This window comes from Fusarium oxysporum, chromosome 6 (assembly GCF_000149955.1).
Source record: "Fusarium oxysporum f. sp. lycopersici 4287 chromosome 6, whole genome shotgun sequence".
NCBI lineage: Eukaryota > Fungi > Ascomycota > Sordariomycetes > Hypocreales > Nectriaceae > Fusarium > Fusarium oxysporum.
In genome coordinates this window covers 3,908,677-3,924,728 of record NC_030991.1, presented here as the reverse complement: position 1 = coordinate 3,924,728, position 16,052 = coordinate 3,908,677, and the positions used below count along the sequence as shown (strand labels likewise).

The 16,052-nt window shown below is 48.6% G+C and overlaps 4 protein-coding genes across 4 annotated transcripts; 3 read left to right on the top strand and 1 right to left on the bottom strand.

Annotated features, from left to right (window-relative positions):
* Positions 1–990: 990 nt before the first annotated feature.
* FOXG_21400 (uncharacterized protein) lies at positions 991–4,011 on the top strand (the record flags this gene model as incomplete). The annotated part of the gene is made up of 2 exons (XM_018401735.1): positions 991–1,969; positions 2,039–4,011. The coding sequence occupies 2 exons, from the start codon at positions 991–993 to the stop codon at positions 4,009–4,011; spliced, it is 2,952 nt and encodes a 983-aa protein (XP_018253653.1).
* Positions 4,012–9,088: 5,077 nt separating this feature from the next.
* FOXG_21399 (uncharacterized protein) lies at positions 9,089–10,439 on the top strand (the record flags this gene model as incomplete). Its single annotated transcript, XM_018401734.1, has 2 exons — positions 9,089–9,433; positions 10,389–10,439. The coding sequence occupies 2 exons, from the start codon at positions 9,089–9,091 to the stop codon at positions 10,437–10,439; spliced, it is 396 nt and encodes a 131-aa protein (XP_018253652.1).
* Positions 10,440–10,690: 251 nt separating this feature from the next.
* FOXG_21398 (uncharacterized protein) lies at positions 10,691–11,686 on the bottom strand (the record flags this gene model as incomplete). Its single annotated transcript, XM_018401733.1, has 1 exon — positions 10,691–11,686. One exon carries the CDS (start codon positions 11,684–11,686, stop codon positions 10,691–10,693), a length of 996 nt encoding a protein of 331 aa, XP_018253651.1.
* A 278-nt stretch (positions 11,687–11,964) lies between these two features.
* FOXG_14088 (uncharacterized protein) lies at positions 11,965–14,901 on the top strand (the record flags this gene model as incomplete). Its single annotated transcript, XM_018394151.1, has 1 exon — positions 11,965–14,901. One exon carries the CDS (start codon positions 11,965–11,967, stop codon positions 14,899–14,901), a length of 2,937 nt encoding a protein of 978 aa, XP_018253650.1.
* Positions 14,902–16,052: the final 1,151 nt, after the last annotated feature.

Here is a 16,052-nt window from a genome sequence, read left to right as displayed (position 1 = left end):
TTTATATAGAAAGCCTTATAATACAGTGTATTTTATAGTGTAAACGTAGTGTAAAGCTTATAGCTATATAGAATTTTCTTAAAAATCTATAAAAAAAATAAAAAAAATAACATAACTTATTTTAAGACTTATATATAAGTTATTAAAATTATAGCCATTTTAGGCTTAATTTGAACTTTTAAAGAATTTTTTAAAACCCGGATTTAAGGTGGAAATAAGATTGGTGCCCTCGCTTGTCTGGAGCATTCGCTTATCAAACACGTTATCTGTTCGATGAGAAGCTAAAATGGCTCATAATCTTGTGCTAGATGTTGTCTAGTATGGCATTTCGCAAGGATGTACTATATGAGAATTCATTAACAACTTCCATCTAACAACGTATTGTATTGTACGGCATATGGATAAAAAGTTTAGAAAATTTAATGCTGATCCTCGCTATCAAGTCTTATCGCAAATGCGCAAAGACTCAGAGCAAACACCGACGATGCATTGTCCAAACCCTTACTTACCCTAGGACCGCCTGCATTATTTTTAGATATTCTAGTGAATCAGCCTTGAAAGTAAGCCGCAGCTTTTACTGGGAGTCTTAAGCCATATGATTGATGATGGACCCGCTCTCGATAAGGATAATCCTAGTCACGAGCAAGGGAAACATGCCTTGCGGGGTTGCGCTTTGACCCTTTTCCTGCCAATTGTCAGGTGCTTGGGATTTCTTTTCTCTCCCAATTCATCATCCATCGCTAATCTACAAGACTACCGATAAGCTATATCGCAGAAGTTCATTTCATTCTCAGTTTTCGATTTCTTCTCTTTATTGTGGTTTATTTCCTCGGCTATACAATTATATTCTCGATCGCAAATATCTCTACCGTTTTCGCGCTTGTTACGACGTACAATATTTTCGGACGACTTTGTTAGAGGCAGTCGCTCCCTAGAGGATAGTATTACGGTTTGTCTGATTTCGTCGGTTGACTGAGCTGCACTCTTGTCATGCCAGCTCCAACGTCCCGGCCACCCCGACCGAAGGACCGTCACGGCTTCGAGGTAGCTATTATTTGCGCTTTACCCCTTGAGGCTGATGCTATCGAGGCCTTGTTTGACTACTGTTGGGATAGTAATGGTCCACCTTTCGGGAAGGCAGCACATGATACCAATTCCTACTTAACAGGTATGATCGGCTGTCACAATGTCGTGCTCGTACGTATGCCAGGGACAGGTAAAGCGCACGCGGCGGCGGCAACCTCCAACTGCAGAGCGAGTTTTCCGAATGCCAAGATTGCTCTTGTTGTTGGCGTCTGTGGCGTTGCCCCCTTCAAGCGCAACGGTGAAGAAATCGTGCTGGGAGATGTCGTCATCAGTGAGGGCATTATCCAATATGATTTCGGACGGCGCCTGCCAGGCCAGTTTGTCCCCAAAGAAGGGCCGCTGGACTCTCTGGGAAGGCCGAACCAGGAGATACGCGGGGTTTTGGCACGAGCCAAAGGGATCAGCGGCCGTCAACTATTGGTAAGCGAGATGACAAGATCCCTCAGTATCCTCCGCCAAAACCCAGAGTTTTGTGCCGAATATCCTGGCGTTGTGTACGACAGACTATTCGAAGCATCCTATCGCCACAGCGAGGACCACAAGCCATGCGAACAAGGCGGGTGCAACGGAAAGCTCGTACCAAGATGCCGTCTTCAGCCCAAGGGGCCCAATCCTACACCTGCTATCCATTTCGGACTGATGGCATCAGGCGATTCGGTGATGAAGTCTGGCGAAGACCGCGACCGCGAGGTAGAGGCGAGAGATATAGTTGCTTTCGAGATGGAAGGCGCGGGTGTTTGGGATACTCTACCTTGCATTGTGATCAAAGGGGCATGTGACTATGCTGATAGCCACAAGAGTAAGGTCTGGCAGCGATATGCTGCGGCTACGGCGGCGGCTTGTGCGAAAGCCTTTCTTAGCTTTTGGATGCCCCCACCATCAGGTACGTGATACAGCACTTCGAAGTTAATGTTCAACTTTTGGATAAAAGACTAATTGCCTTATGCTCAAGAAGCTGAAAGTGACTTGCCACCGAATAAGCGAGTTCGATTGCATGCATCTGAAGATGCGTTCACAATCCGCGAACCTCGAGATCAACCAGTCTTTCTAGTGCCGTTTCTCGAAAACCCCCTCTTCATAGGCCGGGCTGACGTTCTTATGAACCTTCAAAGCCTATTGTTCGAGAGCAATAATCGGAAAATTGCGCTTGTTGGTCTTGGTGGTATTGGCAAAACGCAGATTGCTCTCCAGCTCGCCTACTGGACCAAGGAGAAGAAGCAGGACTACTCGGTGTTCTGGGTGCCGGCGCTGAGCCATGCCAGTTTCGAGCAGGCATGTGTGCAGATCATGGATGCCTGTGATATTCCGACTACCGATAATAATAATGCGGTTGAATCAGTCCGTCAGTACCTGAGCTCAAAAAGTGCCGGCAAATGGCTTCTTGTGGTTGATAACGCTGATGATATGCAAACTGTCATGGGTTCGATAGGCGTGGAGAAGGGCATGTACCAATCGCTTCCCCAAAGCGGCGAAGGACGAATCCTGTTTACGACACGGTACCGAAAGGTGGGAGTATCAGTCGCAGGGCGAAATATTCTCGAAGTGCCCGCAATGAGCCCAAATGAGGCGAGAAGGTACTTCAAAGAGGCACTGATTCAAGAAATGTCCTCAGCCGATGATGAAGTCATGCACCATCTCCTGGCGGTTCTGACACACCTTCCACTGGCCATCACGCAAGCAGCGGCATACTTGAACGAAAACCAGATATCACTCTCGGAGTATGTGCAACTCTTCGAGAACACAGATCGTGATAGGATACAACTACTAAGCGTCGAGTTCCACGCCGACACGAGATATGAGCAGTCTCAGGATCCCGTGGCGACTACCTGGTTCATCTCGTTCAACCAAATCCGTAGGGCTGACGAACTTGCCTCGCGTATTTTGATGTTTCTGGCTTACGTTGAACCAAGGGCGGTGCCTCAGTCGATGCTGCCCAAGGGTGAATCACAACAACAATTGACTCGAGCCATCGGCACGTTACGTGGCTATAAATTTCTGGATAAACGAGGATCCAGTGAGGTATTCGATATGCATAATTTGGTGCACCTAGCAATAAGGTCTTGGGTTGCAGAGAACGACTTGGAGAAAGAGCAAAGCCAGGCAGTGATAGCACGGCTGAGAGAGGTATTCCCGACGGATGAGTGGGAAAACCGAGACGTTTGGCGGCAATATCTGCCTCATGCAATTAAACTCCTCAGATGTCCCGAGGATAACTGGAGCGATGAGCTATGTGAACTAGGTTTTTGGGCTGGCCGATGCTTGCTTGTAGACGGACGGGTGATAGAGGCAGTAGGACTGCTAGAACACGTGGTTGCGATTCGAGAGAAAACGTTGGCGGAGAGTCACCCATCACGACTGGTATCACAGCACGGGCTCGCAATAGCATATCAAGCCAACGGACAGATTAAAGAGGCAGTGAAGCTGCAAGAGCATGTGGTTGCAATTCAAGAGAAAACATTGGCGGAGAGTCACCCAGACCGACTGGCATCACAGTACGTGCTCGCAATAGCATATCGAGCCAACGGACAGATCAAAGAGGCAGCGAAGCTGCTAGAACGCGTGGTGATTAGTGACAAAACGTTGGCGGAGAGTCACCCAGACCGACTGGCATCACAGCGCGAGCTCGCAGGAGCATATCAAGCCAACGGACAGATTAAAGAGGCAGTGAAGCTGCTAGAACACGTGGTTGCAATTCAAGAGAAAACGTCGGAGGAGAGTCACCCATCACGACTGGCATCACAGTACGCGCTCGCAGGAGCATATCAAGCCAACGGACAGATCCAAGAGGCAGTGAAGCTGCTAGAACATGTGGTTGCAATTCAGATAGAGATATGGGCAGAGGACGATTATAGGCGGCAGCTATCAAAAGACTTGCTGCAGCACTGCTATGAAAGGTTAGAGGGGGTCAACTCAGTAGTATCTTAGCCATCGGACCTTGATGAGGAAATGTAATCAGCCTTACAGGGCGTTAGATATCTGTCTATGCGATGCTGTACTACAGCATCAAGGAAGGTCGAAAACGCAAGAATGCATTATCCACTCAAAGCCAAATGTAGTAGATTTTAGCCTTAGGTGATGTGGGGTCAAAGTGCTGTGGGCTGCCCAATTATAGGTTGGTCATAATGATACACCAAGTACAGTATGTTACACCCCGTGAGAATGGTCCATGCGCTAGAAACTGAAGAGAGTGTGCAGATGGACAACCGATTTCGATCATTACTGTAATATCCGTCGTCAAGAGGCACAGCAGAACTGATCCCATGGGGGAAAACGATATTCTTTTTAAAATAACTTCTATTTATCCTATTTATCACTTTCAAAAGACCTGAGGACTGCCTGGTGGAGATTCAGGCCCTTAGTGGATGTCTGGTGTTGCGAACCCCGCATCAGACGTCATCATCGTCATGGGAGACGATCCGGATAGTTCGGGCGGGGGATATCATCGCCCTCAGCGGAAGAGGGTCAGGACGACGAAGGTATTGGAGATGGAGCAGCAAAATGGCGATATGGAATGGCAGGAGGAAGGTGAGACCAGTGAGGGAGCTCTGGGACAGAACCGAGCTCGGAAGCAGGCTGCCCCCAAGTCAGCTGGTGGTATGGTCGAGGCAGTCCAGAGCTTGAAGCAACTACTAGAGCAGGACTTGAACAAGAAAATCGAAGCGATGAAGGCCGAATTTCAGCTCGAGTTCACCAAGCTCAGTGATCGCATGGCCGAGGAAGTCGCCAGGGCCACGGCCCAGATGGCACAAGAATTATTGCAAGTCCGAGACCAGCTCACCCAGGTTTGCGGCGAGCTGGAGCAGACTCGACTACAGCTAGACATGCTGAACAAGACTGAAACACCACGGTCGTCGGTTCAATCGTATGCAGACGCAGCCAGGATGACATCCACCAGCATGTCCAGTCAATCTTCGTCTGTAGCCCGATCGGCAACTCCAGAACCGGTGTTCTGCACAGTCGACACATCCAGAGTTCCGGAAGACCATCTCGGAGACGTTACACCAACAATGATTCGTAAGACCGTGGAGCAGGAGATGCGACAGTCGAGTGACCAACCTCGCTGGCGATGCGTCGCAGTGACCAGAGATGGACGGAATGCCAACCGCCTTAGGATTATAGGTAGGAACGAAGAAGAAATACAAAAGATCAAGGCCATCCTCGAAACCAGGAAAGCTCCAGGTGCAAGAGTCCTTCGGGACCAACTATATCCTATCAAAGTTGATAGCATGAATCGTATGGCCGTCTTTGACCAGGGGTTTAACATCCTCCCCGGAGCAATAGAAGCCTTAAACCAGGAGAATGAAGTCCAGATTGCCAAGATAGCCTGGCTGAGCCGGAAGGTCAACCCCAAGTCATATGGATCCATGGTAGTCTACTTAACTAAGAGCAGCGATGCCAAGAGGCTACTGCAGGAACACTACTTTCTCGTTGCAGGTGAATCGGCATATACGAGTGTATTTGAGCAGACTACTGGACCGGAACAATGCTATAACTGCCAAGAGCTCGGTCACAAGGCTTTCTCGTGCAGCAAGACTCGAGTATGTGCAAGGTGCGCTACCGCAGGCCACCATCACAGCGAGTGCCAGGCACAGATACCCAAGTGCGCTCTCTGCAGCGGTCCGCATGAATCATTCAGCAGAAATTGCCTAAAACTTCACCCTAGGCGGCATGAGTAAGGTGTTCCAAGTTATGCAACTGAATGTGAGGAAGCAGGATACAGTACACGAGAGCCTCATGAACGATAAGAACCTTCGAGAATACACAGCGATCGCGATCCAAGAACCTCAGGCACACCAGAAGGACGGCAAGCTACTGACGATTCCTATGAGACATCCGAGATGGGTCAAGATGGTCCCGACTGTTTGGAGGGAGGGAAGATGGCCGATCCGAAGCATGTTATGGGTGAACAAGGATGTGGAGGCGGAGCAGATACCGATACAGACGGCAGATATGACGGCAGCCATCTTGCGACTCCCTGGACGCCTAGTACTGGTTGTGTCTGTTTACGTACCGGGACGAGACAATGAGGCGCTGCAAGGTACCTGCAACCTGCTGCATCAGGTCATTTCAGGCACAAGAAGACAATCCGGTGGGCTGGTGGATGTGGTAATTGTTGGAGACTTCAACCGACACGACCAATTATGGGGAGGAGATGAGATATCCTTGACGAGGCAAGGCGAAGCGGATCAGATCATCAGCCTTATGACTGAGTTTGATCTAACGAGCCTGCTTCCGAGGGGAACGAAGACGTGGAGTGGCGGAGATTTCGAGACAACAGTCGACCTGGTCCTTGCTTCGGCAGATCTAGCGTCCTCGACTGTCAAGTGTATGATACACGGCACAGAGCACGGATCCGATCATCGTGCTATCGAGACGGAGTTCGACGTCTCTGTTCCGATGCCGCAAGCCCAGGAGCGACTTTTGCTCAAGAACGCACCATGGAAGGAGATCAACGCCCGGATTGCCGAGGCGTTAGAGTCCATTCCGGAACAAGGCACCGTACAGCAGAAGACTGACAGGCTTATGACAGTGGTACTGGAGGCAGTCCGCGCGCTAACACCCAGAGCTAAGCCGTCACCATACGCAAAGCGTTGGTGGACCTCAGACCTCACGCAACTTCGGCAGATATACACACACTGGAGGAACCGTGCCAGAGCATCGAGACGCGCGGGACGAGCATGCGAGGAGCTTGAGGAGATGGCGAGAGGAGCAGCAAAGCAGTACCATGATGCCATCAGAAAGCAAAAAAAGACGCATTGGAACGAGTTTTTAGCCGATAACGACAACATATGGAAGGCAGCAAAGTATCTCAAGTCTGGAGATGATACAGCATTTGGAAAAGTACCCCAAATCACGAGGGTCGACGGCACACGCACGACCAATAACATCGAACAGGCCGAGGAAATGCTAGCAATCTTCTTTCCTCCATTACCGCAGCATATCGAACAAGAAGGGGATCGACCCCAGCGCGGATCTGCTGTTGTCATGCCAACAGCGACTCTCAAGCCATTAATAAAAAATCTCTCAGGAGAATAAGCTTTAATCATGTTGCAGTCTACAAAGGGATGTGAATTTTCTTTTCTTACGCTTAGAGCTCACTTTGCCAACCCGCTAACACAAATCCATGGTAAGATCAACTGGAAAATCCGATCTCCCAATCCACTTCACAGGGGCCCCAAATCTACCAATCAGAGCCTGATTATTGTACTCAGCTCCCCGCCTCGACCCGGAGCGTTATGGCCAACGAGAAGCTAATGAAAAGCACGCGTAAAGTGGAGAGTGTGGCGTTGCTCAACTAAAACGTATCCACCTACAAAATTATGCAGTCTTGTATACAGGGCCAACGAGCCGAAAAGAAAGAAAAGAGAAGGGGCGGGAAAAAGGCTGAGATGTCCTGGCCAAACGCAGAAGCACTCTTTGATACCAGACGCCTTACCTTGCGCCTCTCTCATTTTTGCAATATTTTATTTCAACCCTGTGTCTCTCTGTCTTGCCAACGACGGCACTTGATTGAATGAAGGGCGCCTTTACCGAGATCTTTCAAGCCGCACAGTCCAGCTGTAAGGTGTTTCTTTGGCCTAATCTACACTCTTACAAGACATAGATATCGCAGCCCTCTCTTTCAGGGAGCAGCGCCACTGACTGGGTGCTCTACGAGGTGGCTGACACTGTGACGTGGCACGTGCAAAGAGGCTTGAAAGGGGAAACTATATTTGAAATGGACCTGCTATATTCAAAGCGCCCACATCGTTGCCAGCCCATGCAACATCGCCTAACCTACAACCAGACCTAATCACGCCATGTCACATAAGCAACCAGCATTGGTTTGGTACGTCCCATGCATTGCAAGGGGCGTTCTACGCCTTACGGCATCACTATGTGTTACATCAGTGACCAAGCACTTCATTCTATAATTTCTCGCTACCACCACTGTTCTGAACCGTATCGAATGAACACAACGACGTTGTGAGTATTAGCTCTGAATCCAATGAATTCATTGCTACAACGGATCTTGCCATCGTCACTTAGGCTTATGAGTTAATCGAAGAATTTATGTCAAATCTACATGAAACTGCAGCTTGAGGTACCAATTCGGCATTGGCATTTCTCTCTCTCTCACTCTTCTTTCTTCCTTTTTTGGGGTCGTGGGTAGGACCGTTCATGCAGCATGCCATTCATCTAACAAACCCCGATTCCTTGTCTATCTGCTTACGCTACATTCTACTTTGTGCAATCATCTCGAGCAAGGAGGTAATACTAGGCTTCACTACGAAAATGATTATAATGTAGGGCATCCTGGATTAAATGATCCAAGTAGTCTTATCGATTCATGTTAATACGTCTGCGCGCTAAGTCTAGGGTTCTTACATAAAATTGACGATATGCTGCATGTCTAAGAAGCTTTTGGCTTTGAGTCTCCTGCTGAAAGGAAGTTTAATTTTCGAATATCCAATAGGTAATCGTTTGCGGATCGCAAACTTCCAAGCCTCACAAATCATCTCATCTCGCTACTCTCGGTAGTGTCGGAAGCTGCAGGGCTAAGCCAAGCATAAGAGGATGACCATAAATAGTATTAGACCTCCAATGTGAGCAAGAGCTGGCCCAGGTCACCCCATCGGCGACGTGACCTTTGCCACGGATCTGAATTCGTTCTGTTGATTTAGATTGTAACTTCAAGCCATTCGGCAATGATTTCTACGAGGGCTGCGAAGCACATTTCGAGGTACAGCCATACTTCTGGTCTCCTAAATACGAGAAATCCTAACTTGCTCGAACAGGGCGCGGGAGAATGGCGAGTTTACCGACTTTGAATTCACTTGCGAAGGGCATATCATACCTGTTCACAGGGTGATCATTTGCAGCCATTCGCCAGTATTTCAAGCGGCATGCACTGGGATATTGAAGGTATCATGCGCTTCTCCGTGGTATTGTTGTATTAACTGAAACATTGTTCTAGGAGGCATCTACCCGATCATATAGCCTAGACTCTCATTCCCTGGCTATGGTGCGACGGATGGTGGAGTTCTTCTATACTAGTGACTACACTGAAGTATTCGAGGAAGAAGATACAGGCACAGATACGATTCCCGTTCTATTGATTCATGTGGCAATGTTTACCTTGGCAGACAAGTACGACATTGAAGAGTTAAAAGTCCTGTCAGCAAACAAATACTCGGAATGCTTGACGAAAAACCCGAACGTTTCTAACTTTCTTCTTTCCATATCTGAAGTTTACAACTCTACACCACCCTCTGCGCGAGGACTTCGTGATCGCGCTCTAGCTTTTGCTAGAGAGAAGCTCCCCGAGTTTCTGAGTTTATCGGATGCCAGGCAAGAGTTCGACGAGGTAACCGCTGACAGTCCGGGATTTATCAAAGAGCTTTTATATTATTTCATTGAGCATCGGCTGTTGGGGCACTGCAATAATTGTGGCGGTAGAAAGTGGGTACCAGTCTTCCCTCTTAATTGTAGATGCGGATGCTGCGGCAAAGGCGACGCGATCCCTGAAAAACTCCGTGGGAGTCGTTAAGCGTTTCCTGTATTGTAATGAGCCAATAAAAGATCAGGCGGCAATTCTGGAACTAAATCCAGCTTTGGTCGGTATGTTTAACTTTTGCCGTAGCTGGGCTTTGTCCTTGGCATCTGAAACTTGAACTAAAATCGAGAGAATGCCAAGCTTGGCTTCGTGGATGCACGCGAGTGGTCCTGAATCATGCATTGCCGTCGACGACATCGATCGTCGTTGATATCGTCCCTCCCCTATCGTTTTTCCATATTTTTTTCGGAACCCCTGCAAGATATTTCTTCCTTACGACGTAATGACATAGTCATGCTGCTGACAGCAACGTCTATGAGTTAACAGGCCGAGTGCTATAACTGACTTTTTGGGGGAGTTTAAGAGGTGGGCTATGACAAGGAATGATGCGCCACTTACTTCGGTCCAACATTGAGATCCGTGATGTGTTTGTTCGTTTCCCGTTGTCTCGGTCGTAAACTGCCAGGTAAAAAGGCAGGCCCAAGTCTATATCGACCTCAGACTTGGCCTGCCCTTGCTGTGCAGCTTTCTGATCACACTTCTCCTGGGGTGGGTAACCCAACTATCCTTTGAGACTCAGCACCAGGTAGGGCTTTGGTGAAACGTTTCTATCCTCGCCTTTGGGCTATTGTGCGGGTAGTTAGTATTCTGCCTGAAGTGTGTTTTGAGATGTGTTATTTAGAGTTGAATCTGGCTGAGAGCTGACGCTGACTACGCGCCTTAGCTTATGTATCCTCCCCTTTCTCATTACTAATCCACTTCACAGCCATGTATCGACGACGAAGACCAAGTCAAGGCCTTGAACTTGATGCTTTAACAGATCTAGAGCCACTGTTCCACGTATTCGTCTCCAAGATCGCTTTCCTCTGCTGTATTGTAACTGGTAGTATAGCAGTTTCAGCCTGTAATGTGTTACAGCTGCCCGACTGTATGGAGTATGCAATTGCTTTGAAACAGCAACATTAAATTTGGCAGGAAGATAATCAACAGTGTTCTTTCGCAGGCGGTCGGGCTACAGTCCGGAGGATAGCTGCAAGACCGCACGGCACTAGAACTCACAAGTCAAGGTCAACTGTGGTTGCCGGGAACTTTCTGATCGGTAACTTCCAACCAGCCTTTGGAACTGCTATTTGTTAGTCGAGACAGTATCGCGTATGCTGGGCCACCATCTCTCACCTCTGGATGTTCATTGTCACTGTAAATCCCAAGTTCCTTCAATTCCTTAATAACATGCTCTGAAGTAATCCAGTCAAGAGACGGAGGAGGATTGAAATAACCTAACGCTACTCGATCCCTGACATTGGAGATACCTGGGCCACTTATTTCTTGCCCAATAAGAATATTAGCCGCAACTAGAAAGGTGAGGTTGAAAAGACTTTGCCGCATATGCTTCTCATACTCTTCACTCTTGTTCATTCTGTACACGTATCCTGGGTGGAAACCGAAAACGCGTATGTACAGATGACCTGTATCAAGCTGTTCGTGACGCACATCGCATGCACGGTTTATTTGTGATGCCTCGCTGTAAGACCGATCTGCATCTCCAGCTATCGACTCGCAGTGACAAACAAGAATGACTTTGGGTTGAAGACGTGAAAGACATGCTTTTACGGCACCGTGAGCCAGTCTATTATTTGCTACTTTTGTCTCCTTGTCTTCGCATTCTTGGGCTTTTTTGCTGCGAAATGGTTTCGAATCAAGAACCACGGTATTATGAATAGATCGCTCGCCACCAAATGCAAGTCGGAGGGCGGAATCCACCATCCTCAAGGCTGAATGACGAGATTGATCTCTAATGATATCTTCGTACTTGTGAGATGCTTCTCGGTCACCAGGCTCTAGCAGAATGACAGCTAGGTCACCAGAGCCACTACCAAGCTGCTTCATATTCTCGCGAGACGTAGCATTCGCTTTCAGCTCGCTGGCCAAATTCAAGATTGGGTCAAGATGATCTTCCTTATGATTGGGTCCCCGATATCGAACCTGAAGCTTGTCTAATTGTGCAAGCATAGGAGAAGTGGGGTCGTGGATATCGAAATCGAAGTGAACAGCATGGTTCATCATATTTTCGCTAGCGAAGATCCTGTTCAGAGTGAGCTATATGGAAAGGGAATTGATATACGGGCATGACATTTTGGCTACACGGGCATGACTCTTACACGGGCATGACTTTTGTAATATCTGATTGGATAGGACCCTCTTTTGTTAGCAATCTCGGTTCTGCCGATAGCTCTAAATTGTACCAAGAGTTTTTATCCCTTAGTGACTGACGCAACGCTCTCTATTAGATAATTAGCTATCCATTGCTAGTCTCCCAGCCATTGACGATAAAAACCTTCATTATGTCCCAATTCGAGCCTCCTCATAGCTCAGAGAGCAATTCAAGACGCCGAACCCGAAGGCCTAGCCCGAGCGATCAATCACGTCCTCGAAAACGACAGCAACAGACCCGACCAGCCAGGTTCAGCCCACCACTACTTACGGATAGACCAGAGTCAGCTACCAGCACCGCGACAAGTATCGACCAGTACTACGGTATCGGCGACGAAGATGCGCTTGGAAATCTCTTCGCATCTTATCCACAGACCTTTTCAAGCTTTCCACGGCCTCATGGATCGCAGGGGCTCCATGAGCCGCCATGGGAGCTCCGTTTCGACCACGAGATACACCTTTCAAATAATTTCCCATCCGGACGAACACGATCGCAGCGAGTTAGAATACCTGTACCAGGCCCTGAAACCGATCTACTACTATCCGCCTCTTCACCACGATCTACCCAACGGCCCCCAACTGCAACAAGGGCCGAGTTTGAATCCGCCTTGAAGCTGGTACGCGAGGTTATTGGGGAGGAGAAGAGATTGACTATTGAGCTCGCCCGGTCGTACGAACGAGTACACCAATGGCGAGAGAGATGGGGTTGGTCACCACTCAACTCAGATGCCTACGAATCCCCTCCGCCATACTCTCCGCCTCGAGGGCTATCTATCCAATCTCCCCAAGCATCATCACCCCCACAAGCAGTCGGATCTTCCCCTTTCCAACAGTCCTCGTCGCCCACACCAGACCCTATCCCAAATCCACCAATCCCAGGCGACGCAGCACCATCAGCCGAGGTTCTCTTCAACTGGGTGAATACCTTCGCGAAGGCTCATGGATTTGGTATTGTTCGACGAAATGCCTACTCATATAAAGGCCGGAAGATCAGATATTTATTCCAATGCGATCGATTCGGAGAACCCAGACCTACTGAAGGCGTAGGTATCCGACAACGGAAATCCCGGAAGTGTGGTTGCAAGTGGATGGTTGTTGCAGAGGCATTAGAGGAGGATAAGTGGCTTTTACGACGGCACCCAAACCCTGAACACAGCCAACATAACCACGGGCGTAGCATCGGACCATCTGCCCATCCCTCCCATAGGAGGCTCACTACGGATATTAGGGCTACAGTTGAATCAACAAGCCGCAGGATTGGAATCCGAGCTCGCGATGTGCGGGCTGTCGTCCAGGAGCAACATCCCGAGTCTGTCTTTACACGAAAGGATATCTACAACGCCAGGTCTCTTATCAACCGCGATAAATTGGATGGATATACACCTACAGCAGCACTCATCAAACTCTTCGACGAGAGGGAGATTCCGTATCTCGTCAAGTGGGCGGACGATAACTCAAATCGCCTTCTTGGCCTTGTCTGGACCTTCCCCTACTGTCTTCAGATGTGGAAGCGGTTCCCCGAGGTCATCAGCTTTGATAACACGTATAACACCAACCGCTTCAAGCTCCCATTATTCCAGGCAACAGGACAGACTTGCCTAGGGTCGGTCTTTAATGCCGCCTTCGGTTTAATCAACAACGAGAGACGGGAAGGGTTCCAGTTCCTTTCCGAAAGCATTCGGCAATTAGCAGAACAGCACTCGATCCGACAACCAGACATTATTATCACCGACTTCGACGATTCGATGAAAGCCGCCCTAAACGATCAGTTCCCTGAGGTACAGCAGCAGCTCTGCATCCATCACATCAATTCCAACGTCCTGCTCAGGTCGAAACAGAAGTGGGTTAAGGACTGCAGCCACGATAGCAACAGCAGCAGTCTTGATAGCAGCGACGAAGAGGCACCTGCCCCGCAGACACAGGCAGAGCTAAGTCGCAAAGACCGACATTTCATCCACGCGCCAGCAGCCGAGGTTATCCCTCACAGCTACCAAGGGGTTCTTATGATGTGGAAGCTTGTCGTCTTCGCCGAGACTGAAGAGGCTCATGAGAAGGCATGGGTAAACCTTTGTCGAGAGTTTGATGATCAGCGGGCTATCCTGCGATATCGCTATGGAACCTACATGCCTGTTAGGGCTCAGTGGGCACGCTGCTTCATCCGCAAGTATCGCAACTTCGGCATCCGCGTCACCTCTGGTACAGAAGCAAGCAATAACAACGTCAAGAGCTACCTTCTCAATGGCATGAGCCACCTCTATCGGCTGGTTGAGGCGATGCAGGATATGATAAGAGACCAAGAGCGGGACTTCACCCATGCTAGCGCAGAGGACGAGGTACTAACTGCCCGCGAGTATCTCAGCTTGAGCTCTGAGTACCTAGGTGAACTGCGAACATCGATTTCGTCCAAAAGCCTCGGACTGATCACAAAGCAATATCGGCTAGCAAGGAAAGCGATGCCGACAGGGAAGAATCCGTTCCCTGATTCTCTCGGGGATTGCAGTGAGGACTGCTCAGTTTCAGCAGAGCTTGGTATCCCCTGTTGCCATAAAATCTACTCGAAGATAGGGTCTGGTACGCCTTTTACTAAGTGGGACGTCCATCCACGGTGGCGGCTGAGAGAGTCAGCCTCTCGAGATCCCTATCGACGGATCCTCGATCCCAAGATCGCCACTGCTCTCCGTGGTAGGCCGAAGAACACTGCACAGGCTGTTCCTACATGGCTAGCTATTGGTACAAGCAGCCAGTCCAGTCTCCAAGCAGCCAGTAAGCCAGCAAGCCAACCAGCTAGCCAGGCGTCAGGGCGCAGGCGAGGCCGACTACCAGGGAGTCGGAACAAGTCGACGCTTGCTAGACTTGCCCTGGAAGAGAGCCAACAGGCCAGTAGCCGGGTCAGTCCTTCATCCTGGCCCCAGACACGTAATCAGTCAGCTACTCTGGGAAGTGGAAGAACTACAGGGATACGTGCCAGCGGGCGGAGGACGCAACCAAGCATCCGGAGGCGAAGGAGTCAGTGGGAGATGGTGGAGAGCGACGAGAAGGTTCTTTCTTGTATAACAGTTAGGAAATAGAGGTGTAAATTGCTGAAATGAGCATATTATGTTGATTGAAGAAGAGGAAAGACTGGTGCTAACCACCGGAAACTATTGACAAGACATCCACATCCTCGCCACCAATGGATCGGAATAGCCATTGATCCGTTAAACAGTGGATCTCAACATAGATAACTGCCTTCGAGGGCACAATGGAGTTGGCCTTGTTCTGTATGGAAAACTAGACCTTACTTTGACGCCTGTGCAAGACCTGTTCAAGGGAGCTAGCGGGACCTAATTGCTTCTACACTGAATGAGAGATCTTGTTAGCGAAGCTGGCTTCACCGCCTTTGCGGGAATGTATCTATGGGTCGACGGAAATCTAGCGAATCAGATATTACAAAAGTCATGCCCGTGTAAGAGTCATGCCCGTGTAGCCAAAATGTCATGCCCGTATATCAATTCCCTATGGAAAATTGGGCCTCAAATTACGAGAAGCAAAGCGAATACAAAAGCCTATTGGATAATTAATAACAGGCGAAGCGATCCTGATGATTTCATAGAGTAGGGAAGAAGCTGGTTGAGGTCACAAAAATGTTGAAGATGAGAAGATGGGAATGGCCGAAAGCCTGCGAAAGGAGCGGGGTAGGAGGAAAGTTTGACGTGTTCCAATCATGTTCAGTATATGAGATGACGTGGTTGATAAGCTTGTGACCCAGTTTTATTTCCACCTTAAATCCAGTTCTTAAAGAATTCTTTAAAAATTCAAACTAATTCTAAAATAGCTGTAATATTAATGACCTATCTAAGAGGTTATTACAGTGCTGAGACAGCTCTCTGACCGGTTGGCCGGTCTCATTTTCACCAGTATTCAACAACATGTTATAGGGTAGGTTATTTCTAGGTGCACAGTATACTGGGTCACATATTTGTCTGGGTCACAAGCTTATCAACCATGCTACACCAATAGGATAACAACTCTAATCATTGATGCCATTAAGTAGCAGTACAATCCGAGTCAACAGTCTGCCACTTGACTTCAGTAAGATATTAAAAATATTACGTATATATAACACAGTGAGCAGATTTGCACAAAAGAAGCTCTTAGAGACGAGAAGACGGGGGCAACCACGTGTCCAGATTATTAACCTTTTAATAGGCAAATGCAATCCTTGGTTAGATCCTTATAT